General features: G+C 38.5%; 2 protein-coding genes across 3 annotated transcripts in view; one reads left to right on the plus strand and one right to left on the minus strand.

Annotated features, from left to right (window-relative positions):
* Positions 1-27,059, minus strand: part of cep89 (centrosomal protein 89) — an 81,761-nt gene that overhangs the window by 10,026 nt on the left and 44,676 nt on the right. For both annotated transcript variants that reach the window (XM_041985965.1, XM_041985957.1), the window contains exon 17: positions 7,629-7,777. In XM_041985965.1, the coding sequence (XP_041841899.1) occupies positions 7,629-7,777 (149 nt within the window). The remainder of the gene's footprint in view (positions 1-7,628; positions 7,778-27,059) is intronic.
* On the plus strand, positions 7,690-25,809 carry zgc:165481 (uncharacterized protein LOC100073327 homolog). The gene is made up of 2 exons (XM_041985995.1): positions 7,690-7,912; positions 22,449-25,809. The coding sequence occupies exons 1-2, from the start codon at positions 7,849-7,851 to the stop codon at positions 23,192-23,194; spliced, it is 810 nt and encodes a 269-aa protein (XP_041841929.1). The 5' UTR covers positions 7,690-7,848; the 3' UTR covers positions 23,195-25,809.

The raw sequence follows: 27,059 nt of genomic DNA on the forward strand, positions 1-27,059 counted from the left end.
TGTCCATCCGTCCAATTTAATTTCATCCTGATTTAACCAGAAAAATAAACTCTTTCAGTAAAAACTTTAGAATTTAAATTTAAATTCTGTATTACTAATATTTCAGGACCCATCTGCAATCGTTCTGCACTCTGCACTTTTCCTTTATTTCCATCATCCATCCATTTTCTTGCCACTTATCTGGGGTTGGGTCACGGGGGTAGCTGCCTAAACTTGTAAGCCCAGACTTCCCTATATCCCCAACCATTTTTCTAGCTCATCCGGGGGATTATCCCGAGGCGTTCCCAGTCCAGCCAAGAGATGTAGTTCCTCGTCCATGTCCTGGGCCGTTCCTCGGTGGGACGTGCCCAGAACACCTCACCACGGAAGCTTCTAGGGGGCATTCGAACCACCTGGGCCACCTCATCTGGCTCCTCTTGATGTGGAGGAGCAGCGACTCTACTCTGAGCTCCTCCCGGATCACCGAGCTTCTCACCTTCATCATCTCTAAGGCAGAGGAAACTCATTTTGGCAGCTTGTAATTGGGATCTTGTTCTTTCAGTCACGAACTACAGCTCGAGAACAAAGCTGAGGGTTGGAAAGTAGATCATTTATGTATTTAATTTTATTATTTTTCTTTAATATTTTATTACTATTCTTGGACAGTAATGCAAATAGTGTTTTATCTGCCTTTAAATTACTTTTGTTAATAATGTAACTGTGTGTGTTTTTTTCTATTACAGTTATGGGTAATTGTCGAACATACGGCAGAGCTTCTAAAATCCTTTTTTTTCTTCTTTTTTTTGCTCTGTACTGGCAAATTTTGTAATGACAATGGTTATAAACAATATTCTATTCTATTCTGTTCTATTCTATTCTAAAATGAATAACATTAGGATAATTTCCACAAAACTACAAACTACACTTGAACGTTATAAAAATAACAAAGTGTTAATCAAGTTTCTGTCAATTGTTTATCGTGTTTCTGCTTCTGGGTAAAAAAAAAAAAAGGCTTTAAATAAATTACTAACAAACTGGATCAGATGTGGCTGATTTGTTTGGTTTAATAAGGATATACATCTGTGTACACCATTGTGGAGATGAAGCAATGAGAAAAAATGGTTTATATCAGTTGGTTAAAGAGATAGCATTTTTGTACTGGGTTTAGGTAAACAAAATGATTATTGATTTTCTGTGAGGCCTGTGTGTTGCTATACACTTACAGCCAGAAGAGGTTGGACAGCAAAGGAGGCAAAAAACAGGCTAATTTTGCAGTTGTCAATAATTGCCTCCCATCACTGTGAGTTTCACGCTTATTTTTTTGATGCCTCCTAAGAGAATTTCTCTAAACTAGAGTTTCATAGCAAGGAGGCTGGAAATAGAAAGATGTTGGTAAGAAGGTAAAACATATGCAGGCTGGAAAACAACAGAAAAATCCCACAATCTGCTCTGCTGAAGAAAGCAGACCTAAAAGCATTCATCAACCTGATGGCAAACCCAGGATAAAACCACTAAAATGTGTTTATCTGCATTCCTGGGCCTTAGCATTTATTATGCATGAAGTTAAGTTTGTACACCATTAACATTTAAGAACGTCAGCAGTTTACACTGCTCATTTTCTTCTGTGTGAAAACAAGACAGATTTAGGCTGCAGCAACCAGAAGCTCCAACAGGCTTAAAGAAGCAGCTCTGAATTCAGATCAGTTTCTGTATTTACTCTGAATTAGTGTTTCAAAGGTAAAATAACTGCTACTTTACAATAATATACAGAAATGTTTGAAAGTTTAGGCAAACCCATTCTCCAACAGGTCTTATTCAATGCTAATCATCCCCTTGACTTCAGACCGGCTAAACCCTGCAGAACAAATGCATCACAAAAAACTTTAAACACACAGGATATATCACAATTCAGCACTCAGCAGGTTGGCTGTTGAAAAGAAATCAATTGAAAGTGGAACTATTCATGAAAAGCAGAATACGGTGCAAACTTGAGATTCCTTTTTCATTTTTTATTCCTGACCAAGTAAATGGGAAGACAGTGCTGCATTTAAAGAGAAAAAATAAAAAAATAAATAAAAATCTGAAGGCTCAGCTCCCCCTTGAGCTCCAGGAAGTCTCAGGCAGTTCTGCTTCCCTGGAGGCTACGCAGAACCCAACTGGCAGGCAGCAATCACAACCTATCAGCATCTTTGCTGCAGTGGCGTGGGGAGAATACAAAGCAGTAGATCGGAAGGAAACGAGAAGGACTCAGATAGAGATTGTTCTTCAGTTTGAAGGTGAGAAGTTCGTCTTCAGTCTAGTAGATACACCAAATGACCCATGTGTGGTCAAGACTACAAGCATTATAGATGGTCATCAGTAACCTCTAAAATGACTTTAGATTTTTCTATTTGCACCTTGAATTGCAGCTGGATCTGAACTGAAATCTGATTATTAGTTTTAAACTTTATGCAAGAGTGAACAAAGAGCGTTGGAAAAGGGAGGTTTTTATTATGTTAATGATTGTACTTTTACCGCGTTTTTCTAGTCATGTTGACCCTCTAAAGCACATGTAGTGCCTCACATACACTCCTCCAGCACTTCTATGGTTACACACTAAGTGCTTTCTTCTTTCTCACACATTCATAACCAAACGGACTCATCGGGGGGCAACATAAGGTTCAGTGTGAAAGGACACTTCGGCATGTAGTCAGGGTAGCCTGGAATTGATCCACTGACTTTCCAGTTGGTAGACGACTGCTCGTCCTCATGTGCTACATAGAGATGTCTCAGGTTCTGCAAGTATGATGTGAACCTCAAGATCACGTGGCAGGCAATTATTCACGTGCACCTCACAATGTGCAGAGTGAAGGATAATTCAGCCAATGAAAACGTGTCTTCCTAATCTAACACATCTCTTCTTGCACGGTGACGCTATACATTGGTGAAATGTTGACCAAATAAAACGTTGGCTTGTGAAAATGGTTTTCAAGATCCAAAACACAACAAAGATCAAAGGCAGCATGAGATACGTACAGTGCAAAAAGTCTTTGCACACACTAGGAGGCACCAATTCTAACATTTAGCAAGCAAATGTATGGGAATGTAAGAAAAAACATGAAAACAGTACTGTTCATCTTAAAGATTCTGCTGATTTCTAAAGCTCAAACTACACAAGGAAGGTGTCATATGAAAGAGACTGCTGATTTCAAAGATGTCTGTCTCATCAATGTTGGACAAAAACTCTGCAAAAGAGTGGCAAAGAAAATCACATAATCATTAATCATGTCTTTCTTTTGCTGTTTTGAGATCAAAAGTTTTATTCCAGCTCAAAAATTCTGCTAATGTGTTCTCCTATGATTTTGCTTTTTTTTAAAAATGAATCATAAAGGTCCTGGTAGTTTCCATGGAGATGAAGGGGGGTTTCATAGTGAAGTATTCACTCGTTCTATGAAATCTTGGGCTTCACTTCTTTCTGGTTCCTGGTGTTTCTAAGGGGAATTTGGGGGATATCCATCCATTCTCCTGACTCTGGCCATTGATAGAAGTGTTGATTATCAACATCAGCTGATGTCTTCCTGAGATATTAAGCTATGTAACACCTCCATTAAAACATCAGATTCACCTTTTTTAGCTTCTTCTTTTATACAGTTCCTCGTCAGACATTACTTTATTAATTTCTAGAAGAACTGGGCTGCTATCCCCTGGTTTTCACTGAAAGTAATGAGGTTTTCTTTTATAAGGAGACAACCATTTACATTTTCTACTGTGTTTTAGGTGAATTTACTGACACAATAACACATATACTATTTCAGACATTATACGTACAGCCCTTGTTGTTGGGAAGGTAAACTTTATTTAATTTGGGTACATAATTTCAGACAGGAAGCAGAAAAAGAAGCCTTGGAGAAGAGATTAAATGGTAAAAACACACAAAAAAAGACCAGTCTACATGTAACGTCGTTTTACATATTATTGACACTGCCCCTAAGTTCAAGTTTTTTTCTATAGCAGTTTACAATGAACACAGTCACAGTCAAAGAGTAACAATAAAGAAACAATGAAACACTACAAATAAATAATATGTCTTAGTGGAAAGTTAAAGCAGGTAGAGATTTGTCTGCAAAGTGCAGAATGGAGGCCTTAGATTTAAAAACCTGCCTAAGGATCTGAGAATTGACAGAAACTGATTCCCTCTACAATAAAGAAAAGTATTTAGAAGTTGGACTTTTTGATGTTTCTTGTTAAGCAGATTAGCAAAATCTTCAAATCAAAAGCTGCCTGGTAACCAGTGATAAACAAAAAACTTGTTCTACTTCAGGAGCCTTAAAGATTCCCCTAACCACCTGCCGCTCTTTTTCATCTCTGGTTCACCCATCCAGTAAAGTTTGTCTCATCCTCCCTCTCTCCTTTACACCCAAAAGCATTCTCCTCAGCCAATTACATGGTACTGAAGATGAGGAAATCAGAGAGAAATCATTTCAGATCCAACTCATGCACATTTTCTAACACCATTAAACCAGTAAACACACATTGTTGGGGTGTGGTCCCTGGTAGTAAAGTCAGGTTAAACCAATGCTGCCTTATGTACAGCCAGTTGTTTTTTTAACTGAAGCTCAAGCCTCTATGATCACAAGGATCTAACCAAGATGAATTTAAAGCAGGGATGGCCTTACTGACATTAGGTAAAGACTGTAGAGTAGTGATGTGTGGTAATGTGTGTGATTTGTCATTAAGATGCCCTCTAGGCAGAGCAGGACAGGATCTTCCAACAATTTGATTAGCTTGCTTTCATTTGATAGCCGCAGGCAGCAGACCCAGAGACTGAGCTAAAAACAGACTGACGGGGGCATAAAGGGGAAGGGCTGCCATCAAAGTACCAGAGAGTGTCAAACTAGGATTGTTTTACAAATTAATATGAAGAACCATCTTATGAGTATGAATATATACTGTAAAAAAGAACTACATTAATTAGATTTTTTTGGTATAAAATACTGTGGAGAAGTAGACAGAGCCAACACAGTGTGTTAACATAGCGATGTCAACGTCGCAGCAGGCTGTCTGAGTCAACCTGACGAACTGAAGTATGTCTTCTTTTTCTTCAACTCTTGAAGGTAGTCATTTTAGCTGTAAATGCAAGGCTCCGGCTACTGCTGCAGGTGGCTACTGGCTACTGGAATATCTGCTTATAGAGGCTATGAAAGTGAAACTAAACTAGACATGCAGAATATATTAGCAGCCACTTGTTACTGCTAAGTGCATGAGTTAAATTACTACTATTATTCTGAGAAAGCATAAGATTGCAAAATCTTGGTGAGTGTATGTTTGCTATATTTGCCATACAAGGACACATAAAAAGAGGTATTGTATCTTTACTGGTCACAAAAAGCAGATTAACCCTTAAAACCCAAAGACTATTTTTGGTTCGTCTCACTTTTATTTGTATGTGAAAAATGTATGTAGAAGCTCAACCATTTTAAGCACAGTCAACAAACAGAGATCATTTTTTCCAGATAGCTTCAGTTGTCATCTGTTCATCTGCATATCCTTCTCTAAAGTCTTGGCTTTCAGGAGAAAAATGTTGGCATTGGAATAAACACACAACAGAAATTATTTACATATTTACACTTTTTCTCCAGGTGCTTTTAGCTTTTTACACTAGTTTCTGCTACTTTTTTCCGACTATCCTCACAAAACCACCATTTTGTTGGCATCATCGTGCATTAAAAACATCTTCTTGGATTCATTCCAGCCATAGAGGACCATTACTTTGGTTCTTTTCAGACAGACATAGAACTTTCTGCTCACTTGTTGATCTTTGGCTGTTCCTGATTGGACATTAATGTCAGTTAAAGCTATCTGGTTCAAAGTTTGAAAGGAAGTGATTTCGTCATAATTTCTTGGTCCAAATAGAGGTCTCTTAGCAACATAGTAGTGATAGCCATTTTTTTTGTATGAAAATGTAATAAATAATTATGTTATCATGGAGAACCCATTGTGGATTTATAGATCTACCATCTACCTGTGTGTTTGAATGGTAGCTGTACCTAAACCTTCAACTAGTACTGTATGTCTAAGCAAAAGTATTTCAATCAATGAAATGAGAATCAGATGAGAGGAGGGGCTGCAGCATAAACGTTTTTGTAAGCAGAAAAGACTACAGAAACCTGTTTTCTTAAATGAGAAGCATTATATTCAGAGGAAGGCAAACCTCTACAGCCCAGCCTGGTTGTGGTAGTGTCATGGTTTGAGCCTGGATTGCTGCATCTGGGCCAGGATGCAACTGATGAATTCTTAGTTACACTTTTGAATATAAAGAAAAAACATCAAGGCAATAGAAAAAGGGTCCCAAACCATAGAAGCCCTCCAACTAAAGTAGAGGACTGATGTTGTAAATACCTCGGGCTCTGCATCAATCTGTCGTGAGAAAAAAGGGAGCTGAGCCAAAAGGAGATGTTCAATCTACGATACCATCCTCACCTACAATCATGAGCTGTGAGCGGTGGCCAAAAGAAGAATATTGCACATACAAGTGGCTGAAATGAGTTTCCTCTGCAGGGCGGATGGGCTCTTCCTTAGAGAAAGAGTGAAAAGCTCAGTCATCTGGGAGGGGCTCAGAATAGAGCCACTACTCCTCTACATCCAGAGGAGCCAGATGAGTTGGCTAGAGAATCTGGTTAGGATGCATCCCGGACGCTTCCCTGGTGAGGTGTTACAGGGATTTCCCAACAAGAGGCGTTCCAGTGAAAGACTCATAATAAGCTGGATGGATTATGTCTCCTTGCTGGCCTGGGAAAGCATCAGGATTCCACCAGATGGGCTGGAAGAAGTGTAGCCAGCTTGAAGCAAACAGTTCATGTGAGGACACGTAACAGAACAGAAGCTGTACTAGCGACCTGTCCAGGGTGTACCCTGCCTCTCGCCTGCTCATTGCTGGGATCGGCTGCACTCCCCCGTGACTCTGAACTGGACTGAGCGGTTAAGAAAAGGAATGAATGAATGGACATGTTCGGGTCATGTGACATTTTCACAGCACTGTAACAAAAAACACTAGATCACCTGGAGCGTGGCTTCACGAAAAAGATTTAAAACGTTTTCCCAGTTTCTGTTTGAAGCTGATAAACCATGGAAAACCAGGTATATATAGTTTGAATTTGATAACAGAAAATCATTCATGCAAGCGTGAATGTGGCATGGGAAGGCGTTACATTTCAGTTGTCAATTTATTAAACGGAAAATGTGGTGAAAGTGAGTTTTTATTGGAATAAAAAATACTTTTTCAATTAGAAATGGTTGATTTTTATGATCAAAAATGTTAGAGTGAAAAAGATATTATGAGATCATATAGATGAAAATAAAGAATACCAATAGTAATTGATGATCCAATAGATGTAATATATCACTGATGAGGTGAAATTCGACTGTCAGAATATTAAACAATAATAAATCTGGGGAATCCACCTTGTAAATGTTTTGTTGCTCATACACTGTTGCCTCTCAGTGTACCCGACTCCCTTCTTTTAACTACACAAACCATCTCTTTTCTTTCTCTTCTTCCTTTCATTCAAACATGATCTCTCTATCCTCCTCCCTTTCCAAGCCCGCCTGTTTGCCTCCTCCTCCCCCCATCTCCTCCCTCCCTCTCTCTCTCCTCCTCTCACCCCTCCTACCGTTTGGACTGCAGCAGTTTTTCCTCAGCCTCCCGTCTTTCGCTCAGCAGCCTCTGCAGGTGGAGGATCTCCCTCTGGTAGGACGCTGTCCTTCCCTCCACCGCCTCCTCCAACGCTGCTAGTTGGGTTGACGCCTGCCTCCGGTACACCTGCACACACACATCCAAACACACACAGAGGAATGAGATGTGGAGTGTTGCTATGAAAGAGGTGGATTTACATGAAGGACAGCGCAGTAGAGATGAGTGGATTGGAGCAGGGGGAGTCACACACACTAGGACAAGGTGAGGAACAGCAACACACACACACACACACAATCTGCAGATATTTTTATTAAAACTAAAAAAAAAGCTACTGTGCATCTGTCCATCTGTACTTTTACTGTATGTGATGTTGGGCTGGTGGCCAAGTATTTGTGCATGTGTGTCAAGCTAACATGTTAGTTTTTTTTACATCTGAGGTGATGTGTTTTCACATCAGCAGCTGTTGAAATGCTGACAGCTCATACCTCCTGATGGCATTGTAGCACACACACTCAAACAAGTGGAACATGTTTTTGTGAAACACTAGTTGATGCAGAGTAATGACAAAGAAGCAAAAGTAGGATTAAAGTAAAAAAGTTAAGAAATAAATACAGATGTACAAAAAGACACAGAGAGGGTAGATGCTCTGTGTGTTTGCTGTTCTAGTTCTGCTGTTTGACACAATTTGGTGAAGAGAAAAACGAGGTCTGAATGAGGACAGATGGTGTGTGTGCTAGCCTTCAGTCAGCCCGTGCATCTTTGTGTGTGCAGGAGTTTATCACTGCCTGCTTGGTAAAGCGTAAAACAAACAGGTTGCTCTGACTCTTCCACTTCACATGATAATAGATCACTGATTTGGTGGCTTGCCAGGATTTTGGTTGTGACGTATTAGAGGAGCTGGAAAGTGACTTATTTCTACTTGTCAGTATTGTATTTAAAGCTAATTTTCTTACTTTCTGGGAGGTTGTTCTTCTAAACTGCACATTGCTGTTTTTTCTTTAGTTTTGACTCAGTGATTATAACACCAAATCAGCAGACTTCTGTCATTAATGGCAAAACAAACTTTATCTCCATTTGTTGCCTTTTGTACAGAGAAAGCACAGGACAGAGTGAAATACTTTCTATAAACATAATCTCACAGAAGAATAATACTTTCTGAACAGCAAGCTCACAAAGGAAGATTACAAAGGGAATAATATTCATTTTGATAACCTTTCTTACTTTAACTGTGCTTTGTTTTGAATATAAAGCCATATTTTTTCCATGAAATTATGCATCTTCGAAAGAGAAACATGGAGAATCTTTCCAGTCTAAATTTAAAGTTGCACCTTTGAACTTTGGGCGCCCCCTAACGACTCTAATTCGGTATCCATCTTGCATCCTGTCTCTTCTCAGAGCTCTCTCCAGTCAGTAAAAGTCAGTCTGATGTTGACTCTTGTCTTATATCTTGCTCTGTGTCATTCTCTCTTTCTTTTCCTCGCTTCCTCTAATAATGTGCTCTTGGGTTACTTTGCTAAATCAGGCACTGTGCAAGACCAAAATGGCCAGTGTGTTGATATCCAATTGCTAGCATGTGACATGGTGCTGTAAAGCAAAATGCAGATGTAACGTGATGATCCAGGCAGGGTATAAAATGTTGTGAATGCTCTCAGCCCTAGGATGCTGCAGAGCAACAACAGCTTTAGGAATGTACATAATGATTATCAATGTGTCATCAAAACAGCGCGAAACAGAGTTTTAATCCCAGAAAGTTAAAGTGTTAATTTAACCTTTTATTGGACACTCACTGAAATACTTGGAAATTCAAAATTTCAACCATAGAGAAGAGTGTTACTGTGATTCTGGAGGAAATTACAAGACTTTAAAACTTGGTTACCTTTTTTTTTCTAAAATAATAACAGTCCTACAGTAATAAGTGGTCAGTAATAAAAGTTTCCTGTCATTTGTACATTGAAAGACAATCTCAACAACATATCTGGAACGTAGCCTGATCTTTGATGATTGTGGGGAGAACTCAGTGTGGTTCTATGATTTCATGTAGTAGCATCAGGAGGCATTTTTATGTCCTGTGTCAATCAGATAAGGTTCTCTGCCCAATAAAAGGTTAAAGAATGTTGTCTTAGAAAATCACAAAGACGAACTGGAAATCATCTTCCCATCTTAGCTTTCCAAAGACTCAAAGACTCAAATTGATGCTGCTTTATGCACCAAATCAGGGTTTTTTTCTCGTTTTTATACTTTATCAGCAGCCCAATGCTGTTTGTGAAGGGAAGAAAGTCCAGGTATGCAAAAGGATAAGTGTAGTTCTTTCTTTGTTTGTTTTTGTTTTTTGTTATTTTTTTTAGATAAGCATTTTCCAAACTATCCTCTTTGTTTCTGATTTAGAAGATGTATTTCAATACTCAAAAACAGCTGATTTAGTCATTAACACTTATTTTTCTATATTCTTTTGGAAAATTTAAAAATACATTCAACATAAACCTTTCTGACTTCTGAAGATTAATTAATTTAGGGCATTTTATTTCCTTTGCCAATGTCATGACCAAAACTGGAGTTTGTCAAAAGGACAAATGTAAACAGTCACATGACATTAACATGCACGCCATCATTAAAGTAAGGGTTGAAGATCCTGGGAAAATGGTTCGAGCAAGCTACACTTTGAAAATACACAATTCAAAAGTCCAAACTCCTTTTTTCAGACTTTCCCCTGAAGCCACGCCTCCAAAGCACAGAAATGCACATTGCTTGTTCCAGAGGGTTCATGAGCGCTGGGCAGCATCAATTCGCTAACACTCTCTGATTAAGTGTCTGAAATGGCTTCTATTAACTGATGGCTGTCGAGCAAAGAGAGAGCACAACTCTGAGTGCAGGCCTGTGTGAGTGATTGTGGTGTACAAGGAAATAAAAAAGTAACATTGTACAAATAGCTAATGCAGCCTAAAAAGACAATGTAGTTAAAAAGAAAAATCTAATAATCAGAACAGGATTCTTCAGTATGTGTCGCTTTAATGCAGGAATGCCCACCTAAACCTGTACATCTGAGAGGCTCTGCTTCTCTGAAATGCTCCTTTTATGCCCACTCATCTTACTGACCTGTTGCCATTAAACCTAATCAACTGTCAAAACGCTCTTCCAGTTGTATTTCTTATTTGTGTCAGTTACTTTTCTAGACTTTTGTTGCCCAAGTTACAACATTTTAGAGATGTGTTGTTGCCATCAAATTAAAAATGAGGTGTTATTTTCTATGAAATGGCAAAATGTCTCAGTTTCAGCATCTGACATGTTGTTTATGTTCTACTTGGAATAAAATATGGGTTCGTGAGATTCAGAAAACATTCTGTTTTTATATTTTACAGTGACCCAGCATTGTTGGAATAGTGGTTGTATGCAGAGTTTTATCACAGGCACTAAAGGAGTTTTATCTCAAGTTAACAGAAACTCTGATACAGTTAGAAAAGAATACATATATTCATGCCACGTTCAACAAAACTTACAAACTGCAGGATGTTGACTTTGTTTCAGCAGGAAGACTCGTTGATAGCCCGCATCCAAATATTCACCTGAATCTTATCTATCCTCCTCATATGCCGGACAGCTGCCTAGTTAAGAGCTTAAGTCTGGAATATGGCCTTTCTCTCTGCCCACCCTTTCCACATGTTAATTTCCTGTTGTACGCAGGAATGGATGAAACTATTGTAGAACTATAATGAGGGAATCAAAATGTCTCCAGCCACATAGGGAGGTGGGAGAGGCAGCTGAAGCAGTGACATTTAGCCTCAACAAGCTGGGCTGAGCGGCGCAAAACCAATACATCCACCACCCCGCCTCCCAGCAGCAGCCCAGGGGATGCTGACCTTCTACACACAGCAGTATCAAAAGTAAAATACTATCACACTGAGTCATAACAGAGAACTAAATATGAATAATTTCTCACAATGAAGCCTGATAAGATCAGATGTATGGCAGTCTATTACTATCAAATTAAAATTTCAGGTTACACGGTGAGATGTGTTGATTTTGACGTCACAGTCGACACTGCAGCATTGCTGCATAACCTGCTGATCAGAGTAACCACTGGGCAGTCAGAAATGTCTGGCAGGAGATGGTTGCATAGCGGTCGAAGGAGCAGCGCAGGGATCATGAAGCACATCGTGCAAAATGCTGAGAATGAGATTCGATTATCTATCAGTCCGCGCCTTGTTTCTGTTAATTCCAAGTTTGCAGTGAGCTAATCTGTTACTCGAAATTAAGAGAGGAGCATTGTGGTAAATACATTTTAAAACTAAGTCGTCCCAATTGTGCATATTTCTTCATATGAGCAACAACCATCAGAAAAGTCTGTTGCATTGTACTAAACATATTCTTTTAAAATAACTGGATACACATTTTAGTGAGTCAGTTTTTCACCTTTAATCCTGCAGATTGAACAGTTACCTGGTGCTTTTGTCTGTTTACAAAGCCACACGGAGAGGATCATTTCAGTGTTACAGCCTGCTCAAAGCCAACCAAATATCTGCATTTCCATGTGCGCTACCTTGTGCTGACAAACAGTTTGTGCTGCAACCAGCAACATGTAGTCTGAATACAGAGTAAAGCTGTAGTGTAAACACCCTCCTCTCCCATCATCCGCCAACTTGCTAATATTTTAATCAACACCTTACACCCTCAGTGACATCCGGTCCCTTCTTTAAAAAATACTTTAATGTTACTTTCATTTTCTTCAGAAATAATTCTGTTTTGCTTCAGTTTACGTCTGCACAAGTTAGTCATTGCAGCCGCAATTTTTCAGACTCTAGAAGCTGATGCACTGAAGGGATGTATAGTGAAGGAAAAAAAAAAAAAAAAAAAAGAAAAAAGAAAAAAACAGGAAATAAATAGATGCTCACTGCAGGCAAGCAGTGGAGTTGTTTAAAGTAAAATAATGGGGAAAATTCCAGTGCATTTAGTTCATAGTACTAGGTCACTTCATGTAACAGACTATTATTGACAGTAGTTGGAATTTTTCATCTGCCTGAGGCCGGTACAGAACATCAACGTTTATACTGTTTGGCTTTCAGGGGTTTAACCACAGAACATTATAAATTAAAATTATGCAGACCCTCTCCCAGGAGCCCACAGTCAATTTCTGGTTAACTCAAAAATGTGAGGCAACGTGGGGTTTTAGAAAAAAAAAAAAAAAAAAAAAAAATATCATTATGTAAACAAGATGAGAAAAGATGCTGCGCTGCATAAAAATATTAAAGCAATTATACAACTTTGGCTTTTGTTTTGTGCATGTCCAAACTGATCCTGATACACTTAACTGATACACTAACATAATTTTTAACAGGTTTTCTGCATGTCAACGCTGTGATTTTGGCATGACCACTTCAAAATGCTGATGTTATTTTGTGCTAATTACTTTTGACCCCTTTGAATGGATGCATCTTATCATGTCTTGTTGGAACCGCCAGAACATCTGTTCTCAATGTGCCATATACTTTGACAAAGCAGCCCTGTTTTATGCCTGAAAAACATCTCCAAAGCAAAACAAATTCCACCTCCAGCTTCACCGGGGGGATGCGGTTGCACAATATACTGAAAATGTATTGTTACTACATTATCAACACACAGTATGAATATTAAAGACACATTTTAAACTGAATAACTGAATTAAGGGGGACTGTTTTCACATGTTTTCTAACTAACCAGTGTGCACAGGAGGAGAAGTGAGTGTAAAGAAAACAAAAATGTAAAATAACCAGAATATTCCAGCAGCTGGTACAACAGAAAATTACTGTGAAACAAAAGGAAAAAACTAAATATAAAATGACAGTACAATTCCCTAATAAGAACACAATTTACACCTTGACTTTTACATGGGAACTTCTTTTCTTTTTAATGTTTAATATGACGTCAAAATTGATTCACTCAGTCTCAAAGGAGGTAGAAGAGGATGGCCGATGGCATTGATCAACCATCGTTTTCCCTGCAACCCTCTGCAGGACACAGCAAATATATCTAACAGCTGGATAAATTTAACTCTGACTGGACATAGAACAGAGCATAGAAATGTATTGAAACAGCTGTAAAGCTTTTATTTTTCTTGCTTCTGGCTATTATATATATTGGTAGGCACAATAACTATGTTTTTCTTGTTCACTTTTCTACTCCACAAGTGTGGACATTAGTTACAGCAGATTCAGATATTCAGATAAGTCGCCTCATTTATGTGTTCTACATTTTGATGAGGACTTAACAGAGTGCAACATTATGATATGACTACTCTAATTAAGGCTGGTGTGCTATATATTACTCAGAGGTAGCAGAGGTTTCTGTTCTTGCACTGGAAAACATGGGGGAAATCTCAAAAAACACTTTTAAAGCACTCTTACAGCACTTTTGCACTTTTTAAGCACTTTAGCAAAGTAAACTTCAAAAGACAGAAGGGGAACATGCAGACAGCACACAGAAAATCTCAAATCAGCTCAAACCCAGAGTCTCCTGCAGTAAATCAATAGTGTTCGGTCAACAATGTCATGCCATGCAAAGGGTTTTGTAACTCGTGCTGGACTTAGAGTACGTAACTGTAGCTGTGTACTACTGACCAAAAAAAAACAAACTCCTAAAACTAAAAATTTGTATTTAATTATTTAGAAAGAACAATCACAGAAATAACATTTTTATTCTGCATTGGTTCTCACTATATAACTGCACATTCACTGCTGGGCTATAAATTTATTCCTCCGTCTGACTCTGATCCTTTTATTAACCTTATGTGCAGGTGATAGCAGCAGGTCCGTGTTTTTCCTTCATTACATGCAGGATGCTTTGAGAACGGAGCCAAATCCCTGACAAAAACCACACTAACTGTGATAAAATAAAATAATGTGACAACTTTGACCAAATATTGTTTGTAAAAAAAATGTTTAATATAAGATCTGCACATCTGTCCTTTCCCCAGCAGATAAATAAAGAGAATTTCTGACTATCAGTTTAAATGTAACTTAAAAGTCTATTTGCAGACTGCTGAGTATAGAGGACACAACTGACAGAGTTGGTGGATAAATATGCAACAATTCATCAGATTTACAGAAGCTAACCAATGTCAGAGGAGCCAACCATACCAAACAGTGTCAAAAAGATTTTGCTCATCAGACTGAAATACTGATGTTTGTTTGGTTCTTTTTAAGACAAAATAGAAAACAAATAACTTATCATCTGTTTTACAAATAGATCAAATTCCTAATTGTAGTTTTGTCAATGACTGATACCAAAAAAATACCTTTGAGTCTAAAGGATCCCTTGAAATTGATGATCAGATATTTGGATTTGGAGGTTTTTCCATCTGTAGGCTGTTTATAAGCTTGTAACTGAATCCATTTAAGATGATTTTTTAAGTAGCACTATGTAACTTCCTGACCTCAAAAACGTGTTTCTGACTTGTTTTGAAGGTACAGTGAAATTAATTATGTACATTCCCAGACCTCAGCATCTTGAAGCTGAGAAACCACACTTCTCATCTATTTTTGCTTGGGACGCTGCATCACTTTGCAGCAGCATTTCACCTTACGGCTCAGCGTCACATGCCAGCAACTGGATATCAACACATTGGATGTGTTGTACCGTGGCTGATTCAGTAAAGAAATCCAAGAGCAATCCTGGAGAGAGCTCAGCGTGGAGGCAGGATGCAGGATGGATGCCAAACTAACTGATCTTAGGGCGTACATCAGTGAAAATATCTGTCAAAATTCAGTAGAGGATCTTTAATGTCTAAATTTCATACACTTATATTTTCTAAATGCTTACAAATTGAATTCTCTTTCCAAAATAAGTTGAGTCACCATGTAAAGATCCAATACAAACAGAATGGAACAAACTGAAAATAAATAAAAATAAAAATTTTCTAACATTTTTGGCATATGAGTTATAAAATATGAGTTAAAATTATTCTATGAATAAATACAGACATTTCTGTGTTGCTGTTTTTTAAGCCAGTCATACTCACGTTCAGAAACCTTCTGCTTCTACACTGAATTTTTGTAAATTGGAAGGAAAACCCAGCCAACAGCAGCATAAATATAATCCTTTGGATCGATTCACAGACAACACTGTGACAGCAAAGGTCAACACTATCATTAACAATGCACACTGAAAGAAGGCGAGGAGGGGGGCAGGAACAGATAAACAATGGGGATGGGGAGCTGAGTGCCAAGCATAAAAGAAGAATCACACACACACCCATATGCAAAGTGTAGAGGCTTTTACCCATATATTATGTTCTATAATGCTGTTTGCATTTTGCTTCTATTTCCTGCACAATTCAGATGCTTTGCAATGTAGCAGCAAACTTCAGAAACAGTGTGTGAATATGGAGGCTGTGTGAGGTGGTTCTGATTGTTCCAGCTGCAGCAGCTTCCAGTTACTACCACACACCAGCACTGTGCTAGTCATCCTTCAGCATACACATATACTCCCAACGTTCTTTTTTTCAGTGCTTTATCCTCATCTTTATTTTCAGTTGTGTGTACGACTTTCATCCCAAGTTTGGTTTTGTCCCTCTTGTGATCTGCTCTGTGTTTTGGATTTTTCTTTTGGACTCCATGTCACTGCAGTGTTTTTAGTTTTTAAGTACTCAAAGTTTATATTCTTCATCTGTTCGCCTCCCGAGTCAGAATCTGTGTTTGAGTGCTTTTGTACATAAACCGTGACAGGGGTGATTAATAGTGTTGTATATACAAAAGACAAATGTTTAATAGAAAAAATGTAGTTATGGCTTGGTTGTTTTATAAACAGTTTAACACGCAGTGTGAGGTGGGTTAATGGAGGTTTGCTGCATGTGTAAAGCATGTTACTGGAAACTAAAAGACATTTCTTGCAAAGCATCAGTTATGAATACTGACAATAAGTACTGTAGTGGAAATGTGCCATGAAGGTAGCATTAGGTCAGGGATAAAAATGAAAACAAGCTGATGGGAACAATGCTGATGGGAACAATGCTGATGAATGTTTTAAAGCATCTATTTTAGCAGATATAGGCTTTAAATTAGACACTAATCTTTTTCTTAGACTGGTGCATGTTTACAGTGTTTACAGGGCAGTCTTACAAATGATTGCATAAGGAGGGACGTTATTTTTTTTCTGGCACGATCTTTACAACATTTAATTGCCTTGGTCTTAAAGGAGAGCTTCGAGCAATTCAGCTCCAGGGATTGATCTAGCGGCTTCATCTTTCTGTGATGTTTTTTTTTTTTTTTTTAATGCAACAGACCTGTTGCTGAAATATTTAACAGTCAGCAAGTCACAGAGAGGCCTGCTGGGGGTTTGCCAATGCAGCATTCACCTATTCAATCTATATTTCATGGTCCTGAATGAATGGATGACTGGCTTTTCTTTATATAGCATTTCTACAGTGGGAGGGAGACTCGGTAATGCCCAAATATAATTGTAAAGTAAGAGGCAACTACACGAATCAAGTCACTGCAACTGTGGCTAATGAAACCCCTCGTATGTGTTTTTTGACAACCTTTTTTTTTAACCTTGACTGATTCATTTTTAATTGATTATCTTTGCTACCTCTTCATTATGAAGCCACCTTGCTGACTGACACATTCGGAAAAAATGAAAAAGTTCCTCACAATCTTGAAAGCAATGAATAATAGAAGAAGTGCTGATTAGAGTGAATGCACAAGTTGTCCACGTCCACACTCTCTAGTTGCTGATAAACACATCTTCACTGCAAACGGCTGCAAATGATCTTATGCATGTACAGACATGACTCTGCATCCACAGCTTATGAGTTCAATACCATTTTAATGGAGGAGTTAAGAGAATTAAAAGACTGGGTAATTTGTAGCAAATTAGTTTTTAATGCATGAAAATCTAAGTGCATTTTTTTTCATACTTCACCATCATGAATAACTCACAGTTAAAGTAAAACGGGGCAGAATAAAGCAGGTGCAGGAGACCAAGTTGAAATGATGAAAATCACATGTAAATAAGATGGTTTCTAAAATGGGGAATCATATACTTGCCATAAGAAGTCACAGGACATGTTTAACTCCAAAAGCAACTAATTAGTAATTCAGGCATTAATTGTGTCAAATCTTGATTATTGCTCTGCAGTAAAATGCAACTGCAAATATGATTGCTAAACTACAAAAAGTACAAAACAGAGCTGGAAACAAGTGGAACTCATTCCCTAAGCACATCACAAACAGCAAAAGAAAAGTCAAACTATTAACCATGAAACATCTTTTGAATCAGTATGAATGATAATTATGGAACATAAAAATAAAAATCAATCAACAAACAGCTAGTTGAGATTAACCATGTGACAACAAATTATATCAAATGAGGATTTTATTTTCTTTCTTTCGATTCATTCATGTTTTCTGTTGTTTTTTTTTATTTATTTTGTTGTGTTAATGTCTTTGTTTAGGGCAGTGTAAGATCTGACGCTGAACAGGTAGACACAGTCACAGGTTGTAGTTTCTAGAAGGTTTAATTATGGCGGTCAGTAGAGAGAATGCATGAGCATAGACAAGACTAGACAAGGAGTGGAAGTGGACTGAAGGTATATATAGGGATGTTGACAGGTGTTGGTTGTTAGGCTGATCAGGGAGCACAGGTGATAGCTATGATGGCGGAGTCCGGTGGGTATGGGATTTGTAGTTCTTTCCAGGGCTCAGTATTCTGGAGATGATGAGCGGGCTGGTGGAGGAGGCGCAGGCCTGACAGGCAGATTATTAGTTGAGTATTCTTTCTGCAAATGTTTTTACTTTTATATATTTAGGACTCTTTTGGTTTGCTTCTATTATGTTATTTTAATAACTGTATTATTTTAAAATGTTGACGGAGCCCAGTAAGAATAGCTGCAGTCATGTAGCTAATGGGGATCCTAAATAATAAACTAAACTAAACAGAAGCTGAGTGGTAATCTGGCTGTTAAATCTGAAGGCCTGAGCCAGGCTGCCAGAACAGACCATCTATGTTTATATGAATAAAAAAAATGCAGGTATTAACTTCTCATGTCCAATCGCTTCATCATGTTAAACCAAAAGTAAAAAACACACATTCATCCCTTTCGTGATGAACATGTTGCAGGCTGCAAAAAATCAAGTGTGGGCTGGAGAACCCTGAAGTGCAGTTACCACATGATTTGTAGTGCCTCTAAAGACCTGCCCTTAAAGACCAATGTTGAGCCAGTTGAAAATCTTTAATATTTTTCTGAGAAGGCTGAAACATGTGTTATTGCAGCTGTAATACAATCACTAAGTACCTGGGTCCCAGCCTGACATGGATGCTGCGTGGCTCTGGCACAAATCCCACAGCCTTAAAAAGCCCAGAAAGTTTAAAAAGCTTAATTTTGTATGAGGATGCGTGTTTTTCCCACACCAAACGGCTACAGCTTAGGTTGTCTCCCACGTTCCTTTTGCTTGGGGCGTGGGAGACAGCTTCAAAACGTGCTCTGCATGTGGGTGAACATGAGCTTTTATAGCTTAAAGCTCACCAAAAGACAACATATTCATGTATACATACTGGCATATGTCTAAAAGTGGTAATACATCAGCTGGCTTGGCCACAGACACAGTATGTGCTCATTATACCCACAGCTGTCTACTGCCTTCGGCAAATTTGCCAGTCTTCTTTTTTTTCTTCTTCTTCTTTCTTGTTCCACAAATGTGATAAAAGTTAAACACTTGCACAAAAAACAAAACAAAACAAAATCAAAAAGAAACAAAAGGCTAGAAAAATTAAATATAAGTAATAGGAAGCTACATTGATCTTCTGTGTGAAATTAAGAATCATTTGATCTTTTGCAGGCTATTTCAAGAAATAGAGAACAGAAAATAAAATGCTGCCCTGAATCAGCCAAGGAAGGTGGAACACTTCTATCTGCAAAAATGGATGCAGAATTTTCTTTACTCATTTAATTTTAATAGACTTGAAATATAGAAGAGAAATCCAAAAATACAGCCAATAACAGATAGCAAGAGGTTCCAAGTGTTAGCAAGCCAGAAACGCTCATTTGTTTCCTGCTTGAAGAAGATGAAGTAAAGAGATTATTTCTCATCCAGGCCCCCCCGAGGCCCCTCTGCTGCTCAGCATTCGGTCCCTTGTGTGTGACAGCACATGTTTCACAACAGTCAGGGACATTCAAAGAAATCCTCTGCATTGTAGTCTGACTTCACTGAAGCGAAAAGGAAGATTTGTTTCAAGAAGAATAACTGTCTATCAAAGAAGACTAATAATGGTTGTAATGACCCACTGAGCTTATTGTATCACAACCTTATTGCTTGTTGAATGAGACAACATCAGCATCATTGCACTGGACCTTGAATTATCATCAGTATTAATACCCTCTAAACTGCTTTCGAGCATACTTGTCATGTCCTATTTTCTTGTAAATCAAAGCGCAGTTGGACTTATTTTTGAGGTTGTGTAACAGAACCAGTCGCTGAAAGATAAAATAACTTCTGTCTCATTATCAGGCTCATGTCTGTTGAAGGGTGTGATGGGATGGTGTTTCTTCACAGATTTTTAATGAAAACAACATCTCAATATTGATTTTCTCTTACAGGGAGACACAAAAATCACCACTAAACCATCCTGTTATCACCATCCTAAAAGATTTTTCTCATCTCACCATCTTATTATCTGATCAAATAAGAATATCTTATCAATTTTAGTACAACAAGACCGTATCAGTCATATAAGATGTTTAGTCTTGCTACTCTGTGCTATATAGTTTGACAACAATGATAAAAAGTATAAAACTGAGTTAGAAGACTTTGAAGAGAAACAGATTTTGCCAGATATGCTCCAACTTCAAGTAAAAAGACAGACAGATGAGTAAAACGTTTTTTGTTTTGTTTGTTTGTTTTTTTCCCTTTAACATGTTTCGACTACATTTGTCGTTTTCCTCAGAAGGGTCATAAGATGTTCCTGCCACGTGTCTTATCAGCTGTTAAATCAGCTGTGTTTTGTGGGCTTGCCAGACAGCAGGGACCTCCTCGCCCCCTGCTATCTGGTAGGGCTGCTTCCCAGGCGTTGGGATTTAACATCTGATAAGACATGTGGTGATGTGACCCTTCTGAGTTGAAACATGTTAAGAAAAAAATTTTTTTTACTTATCTTACAAAAAAGAAAACAGGAACTTAAAAAAACATTACGAGATAAAAGGAAAATAGATTATTTATTGAACCACCATGTTAACCAAAGAATCGGTATTAAAAGTAAAATAACCTGACAGAAATTAAGCACTCTACTGATTTGGTTTTGTCTTGATTTTATGAGGTTTTTGGAAATCTTAAAAGACCTTTTTACAGTCAGTCAGAAGCTGCAGAAAGATGGCAGGATCTGAGGAATGGAGCCGAGTATGTGGCATTTTAAAATTCAGTCATGCATCACAACCCCTGCTTACAGCTATTTAAGCTTATTTAATCACCAACAGCTTTTTCTGTTTCTGTTTTGTCAGCGCAACCTATTAGGACTTCAGTACCTGCAAGCAATTCTCTGCAATGTTACTGAGGATTTAGGCAGCTATGATACCTGAATGGATAAATTCATGAAAACTAGGGGTATACTGCAGATCGCTTGCATAGAAGGTCATGTCAAATATGACACGTGTGCTTTTAAGTCAGGTGGGAAAACTGAATGTATTCAAGTCATCATGTGTTTGAGGTTCTTTTTTGGCATTCAATGAATTCCACTTTGGAATTACAAAGGATTGGGCACTGGCGTGGAGCCCCAAAAGCTGATTTATGCTTCCTTTACGTATGTAAATAGGTACACGTTTCCAATGTCACTGTCCTCATATGCTCGTGTGCCCTGTACATGGGTATTTTTCTTTGGCAATTCATCCACCAGAGGGCGCCGTGGACAACAGCAGTCTGTGCGGCCATTAAATACACCATGGCTTCATCTTCTTTGTTCCCTTCACTGGTTGTAAGTCAGCTGTACTGCTCAAATCTGCCCCTGAGGTTTCCGGTGGTACTACTCCTGCTATGTTGGGCTACACATTAACAGGAGCTCTGAAAACAGACCATATTGCGCGTGTAAAAACCGTCCTTCGCGTAGAGTATAAATGTGTCCTAAAAGGTTCTGCTGTTGACCCTCAACAATGGGTATTTGTTTTTCCTCTTGCAGTTTGTACCTTACCGTACCTCTGATGACTGTTGTGTACCTCAATTTAACAAAACTGGTCTTTATAAGGTACAAACTGGAACAAATGGAGTACAAATAGGTACTGTTGAGGGCTAAAAAACTGACTTGGCAAGATCCCAAAATTGAATGAATAAATGCCTGTCAATGAATACACAGATTTTAAAAAATCAGAATAAGGTTATTTTTACATATCTTACATATTTATACAATCCAAAGGAAATCAAGGAAAAAGAAAAAGTATCAATCTGAAAGGGCTGGTAATTCAAACTAAACAAAAGCAACAATATGTACTTTGTGAAAGAACAGAAGCAACAAAAATAATGAAGAAACATTTCTCCCTATCACCTCTCCCCAAAAATCAATAGCACTACAGGCTTTTGCTTTGCCACAAAGGGCACTGGGATGACACCCTGTTCTAACTCCCAAGCCATTAATCATTCATCACCAGCAGGTACACAGAGTCAGAGCAGTCCAAGAAGGAGGCAGAGCCCTGACCTTTTCCTGCTGGGTAGAGAAACATCCTCTTGTTTCAGTTTTGTCTCTTATATCTGATTTCTCTTCACATTGAAGTTACGAGTGGTACAAAACTAGATACCATTAATTATTCCTCTAACTTTCTTTTTCAATCTGTCTCTATATGTGTCCCCAGAACATGACTTGAAGATGAGCTCTCCACAGGCTGAGTTAGAGGAGAAAGACTGTCCTCCCCCAGAGGAATTAGAGTGTAAAATCTGTTACCAGCGCTACAATGCACACAACCGGAAGCCTAAGGTCCTGGACTGCCTCCATCGGGTCTGCGCCTGCTGCCTCATTAAGATCCTGGACATTGCCGACGGAGCAGGCTGCATCTCTTGCCCCTTTTGCCGACATCAAACTGAAATCACAGAGTACCAGGTATCCGCCCTGCCTGATGACGTTAATATCATGTCACACTTGGTGATACGGGACAAGTCCTCTAGCAGTGACCAGAACAGGGAGGTGGTCCTGACTCCAAAAAGTTTTTCCTCCACCAGCCCATCTCATGACTCCTCCAACTGTCTGGTCATTACTATAATGGAGGTGCAGAGGGACTCACAGCACTCCCCAAGCCAAAATGGGAGCTCTGGTGTCTATGCGGAGCAGAGCTTGGATTCTTTATCAATAGGTTCCAACAGTCCCGTTGATCATGATGCTCTTTCCAAGTTCTGTAATCATGTACCGCGCATCCTCGTCTGGCTGCTGGGCTTCTTATACTTTGGTTCTCTACCTCTAGGAATCTACTTGTTAGTGATCCAGAGGGTGACTCTAGGAATTGTATGCGTCAGCCTAGTGCCATCAAGCCTGACAGTTTGCTTAGTCTATGGCTTCTGCCAGTGTCTGTGTCAAGGCATGTGTGACTGCTCCTCTAGAGGCTGATATGATACTCATCTGTGGTCCAAAGGATAGGGATAATGTCAGCTGCAGAAACAGGGGGCTGGTGTGTTTTGTTGATAGATCAAAGGCTCTAAGTTGGTGATACTTTCCTCTGCACAGGCTTATTAAATAAAGTCTAGCAGTCAGTGATTCAGTCCCTGAGTCATGCAAATAAGGGGCCGATGAGCAGAAAGAAAAGGAGCATTTTGGTGATGTGCCAACACTCTTATTCCCATCTTGTCACATACTGCTGCTGGATCAAGAGCCCTTTGCTCCAGTCCTGTAACACAAGGGGTACCCCTTTAACATCAATTTCCAAAGCACAGGGAAAGTTGCCAGTAATGTAACCTGCAGTGGTAATGTCATGTGAGTGGCAATATTCCATATATCCTATATGGCTGGGTTATTAACAAGTCGCGATAGGACCATGTAAGGAGGTCGAATAGAGGATGGGTGAAGACACCCCCCTTCTGATTAAAAGACTGTTTATTACATGATCATTTACTTGTATTTATTTCTATTTCAAGTCTTTATTCTGACTTCCTTTGCCCTAATTACATTGCCTACTACTTCCATGATCATTAAAAGTGCTTACCTAAGATTAGGCTCTAAAACTACTTGTTTTAGGTTCTGTTAAAGCACATTTTCATTGTGCTGATTAAAACTTCACCGCCATTTTCCACATACCATAGTGACATGTCTCACAAATGTAACATGACCTACCTATAAACCCTGCATGTCAAAGGGCAACAATTAGGAGGTACCCTCTGCATTCAAATGTGGCACGGCCCCTGACCGAGCACCAAAGAACAGGTTGGATGTGCTGTGCTTTCTTAATGCCAACTGGTGTAACTCAGACACCAGCTTGGCCAAGAGAACCAGAGGCACCGAAGAGCTCTCTCAGTAGTAGGAGCTTTCAGTATGCCTACCTACATTTCTGTGATGTACATCTCTGACCTTTAACTGTTCTGTGTTGTGTGGACGACCTGATTTAACAAAGTATTTGAGAACTGACTGCTAATATTTTCTCTAAGAAAAGGCTTAAACGTTTTCATTTAACAATTAGCATACCCAGGCCCTTATTTACCAACTTTGTACACTAAAAAAGATAGTCTTAAAATAAAAAAATAAATAATAAAATATGAGATTAGATTTACTCATTAGGAACTTGAGAATGTGTGTAGAGTTTTCTGGCCCAAAAAGGGCTCTAATAATTAAACTAGTGGCAGAAGTGTTTAATACTACTGACCCTAAGAGCAGATTATAAAGAGATATTCAAAGTAAAATAAACAGTAAACATGAAAAGCACAAGTGTTTGGTTTGTCTGAAGGTTTGTGCATATTCGGATGTTCATGAAATGAAATTGAAAGACTGTTTTCAGAGGTGTGTGTGTGACCAGTCAGAAGTGCAAGCAGTGTAACCTTCTGGTTTCTGTCAATTACTGATCATTTTGAATGGCTTTACAGAAACAGTGGTCCATAAATCCAAGATAATGCTAGATTTTTTTAAACTAAATATAAAACGCAAACCTAAGAATTGTGATTTGGCTCAATACGCTCCCTGTTATAGTAACGGTCTTCAACAAAGATGTGATAAGGTTGTCTTTGTTGTCTCCCATCCTTTCAGGCTGTTGTACTATATCAGTTTGGTGCATGTGAGAAATAAACAAGATTAGTGCATCAGGATTTCATTGTCAACAATATGCTTTCCATTCAGTTTTGTCTTGGGCTGAAGATGTGGCTTTATGCTTTTCTTTTTCTGCAGATTTAAAAAAGTTGTTTTCTTAGAGCTCCACATGTATTTTGTTGTTTCATAGTGTCTTTGAGACATGGTAAATTGATGCAGTTGGACTCAGAAATGACTGACATTTCTAGAAAGATTACTATGAATTGTTTCACAGATGGTTTCCATAATGTGAGCTGGACTTGCTGTTTATGAGTGTTCTTTGAATTTGTGGGTTTTATCAGTTCACGGTAATGTGTGTGTGTGTGGAGACAGGATGTGCCAAACAACTTGACAAATGTCACCTTTCTTGTATTCACAGGCATTACTCCTTTTTGGTCTATGAGTCAGTTTAAAACCTTGTGTGTACAATGTTGATAACTAAAAGACCTGGAACTCCTATTATTCATTCATTTTCAAATGTATTAAATGATAATGGTAGGTAATGGTATTTTTCATCAAAATGCAAATGTAGCATTTTGACACTGTTCCAGATCAAGTCTTTCTGTATATGAAAGTCACGTTAATGGTCTCATGTTTGTAGTCTAAATCCACTAATCAGCCACAACATTAAAACCTCCTTTTATGTATTGCATAGCCCCCTGTAGCACCACAAAAAATTGAGGGCGTCCTGTGTTGTCCTGCATATCCTTTAGGTACTACTCATCAAAGTAATACCCACAATCTTAGGATTTCGAGCAAAATAGTGCAATGTAACAATGTGATGAAGTGGTTTTAATATTGTGGCTATATTTTCTTACCATTTTGTTAATTTCAGTTAGTCTTTACCAATCTCTGTACCTACTCGCTCTTATTTCCCCCTGTGTTTCATACAGCGACTGCAGCTCTCAGATAAGTACCACTCAATTGATTATACATGCTAGACAATGAAATAAATAGAGAATTATTTTCCATTACATGTCTGTGTCTTTATTTCTTCGCCTACTCCCTGCCACTTGAGTCTGATTGAACGGCAGCAAATGTTAGAGCCAAAATCACAGGTTAATCTTGCGTAGTCTGTCACATCAAGCTCAAAGAGATATTGTGCCGCTGTCACACTTCAAAATCAATAAAGCACACAGAAAAGGGAGATTATTTGTGATTTCACAAAGGGGAGTATTTTTCTTTCCATCCCCATTCAACCCAGTTTCTTTATACTGCAAAGTGCATTATTGACCAGATTTTCTCTGAAACTTTGCAAGTTTGTTGTCTGGCTGCACAAATGTGCTGTCAGGTGTAAATAAAAAAATGACAGATAATAGAACGACCCATCCTTTAATTATCAGTGACACCAAATCAGGATGACAGATTTGTAACAATTAACGTCTCACACGTTTTAAGCATTATAATGGCTTGTGAATGTCATGAAGCTCTAAATGACTATGAATCATTATAGAGTGAAATCAGTTGGACACAGACAAAATAGGAGAAAAAAGATCAAACTAAACTAAGAGGGCAGCAGCAGCAAGTCAGACAGGAGACCAAAGACTTCACTTTCTGCCCGAGTTCCTGTTAACAAGACTCAAGGTCTTGTCAGTAGGGTGTTGGTTCTGCTGGTTCCATGTGATATCAACAGGACCCTGCCTTTTATCTCTCTTAACTGTATGTTACATCAGGCTTCATTAAAAATCTCTCCTCTCTGACACGTCTAAAAACAACTAATTTGGACGTTTACTCATACAGACAAATTCTGTCCAGGTTACTCAGGGTGATCCATTGATCTCTCCAGTATCCATTCTCACAGCAGCTATTTCTGTAAAGAACGATACTAATTAGCCCACCCAGTGGTGTAATTATTCAAAGAGAAGCTGCAGTGATAAAGAACTCTAGTGTATCCAAACCAGTTTGTTGTTTTCAGCTTTCCAGCACAAATAGTTAAATTGATCCAGAGGTGAGTTAAAGAATAGTTTATTTCTTCAGTAGTAAGTGTATAAGAGTGAGTTGGAAAGGTCACAACACTAAAGGAAATAGAGTGAACAAATGTTAATATAACAAATGTGACCTACTAAAAGCTACCTGGGAGATGAGCCTAATTTAAAATGTGGGGGAAAAGTCCCATCCCATGCTGACGTCAAGCAGCACAGGTCAAACCTGCAGCCCGGCTATATTTATACATGCATTTAGTTAAAAATTCAACATTTTCAGG

Source organism: Melanotaenia boesemani, chromosome 1 (assembly GCF_017639745.1).
Source record: "Melanotaenia boesemani isolate fMelBoe1 chromosome 1, fMelBoe1.pri, whole genome shotgun sequence".
Lineage (NCBI taxonomy): Eukaryota > Metazoa > Chordata > Actinopteri > Atheriniformes > Melanotaeniidae > Melanotaenia > Melanotaenia boesemani.

Bases quoted from the DNA above. Each gene is read 5' to 3' on its own strand.
- zgc:165481 (XM_041985995.1), top strand. From the start codon at position 7,849: ATGAAGGACAGCGCAGTAGAGATGAGTGGATTGGAGCAGGGGGAGTCA. The intron at 7,913-22,448 runs GTGAGGAACAGC...ATGTGTCCCCAG, and splicing joins GTCACACACACTAGGACAAG to AACATGACTTGAAGATGAGC.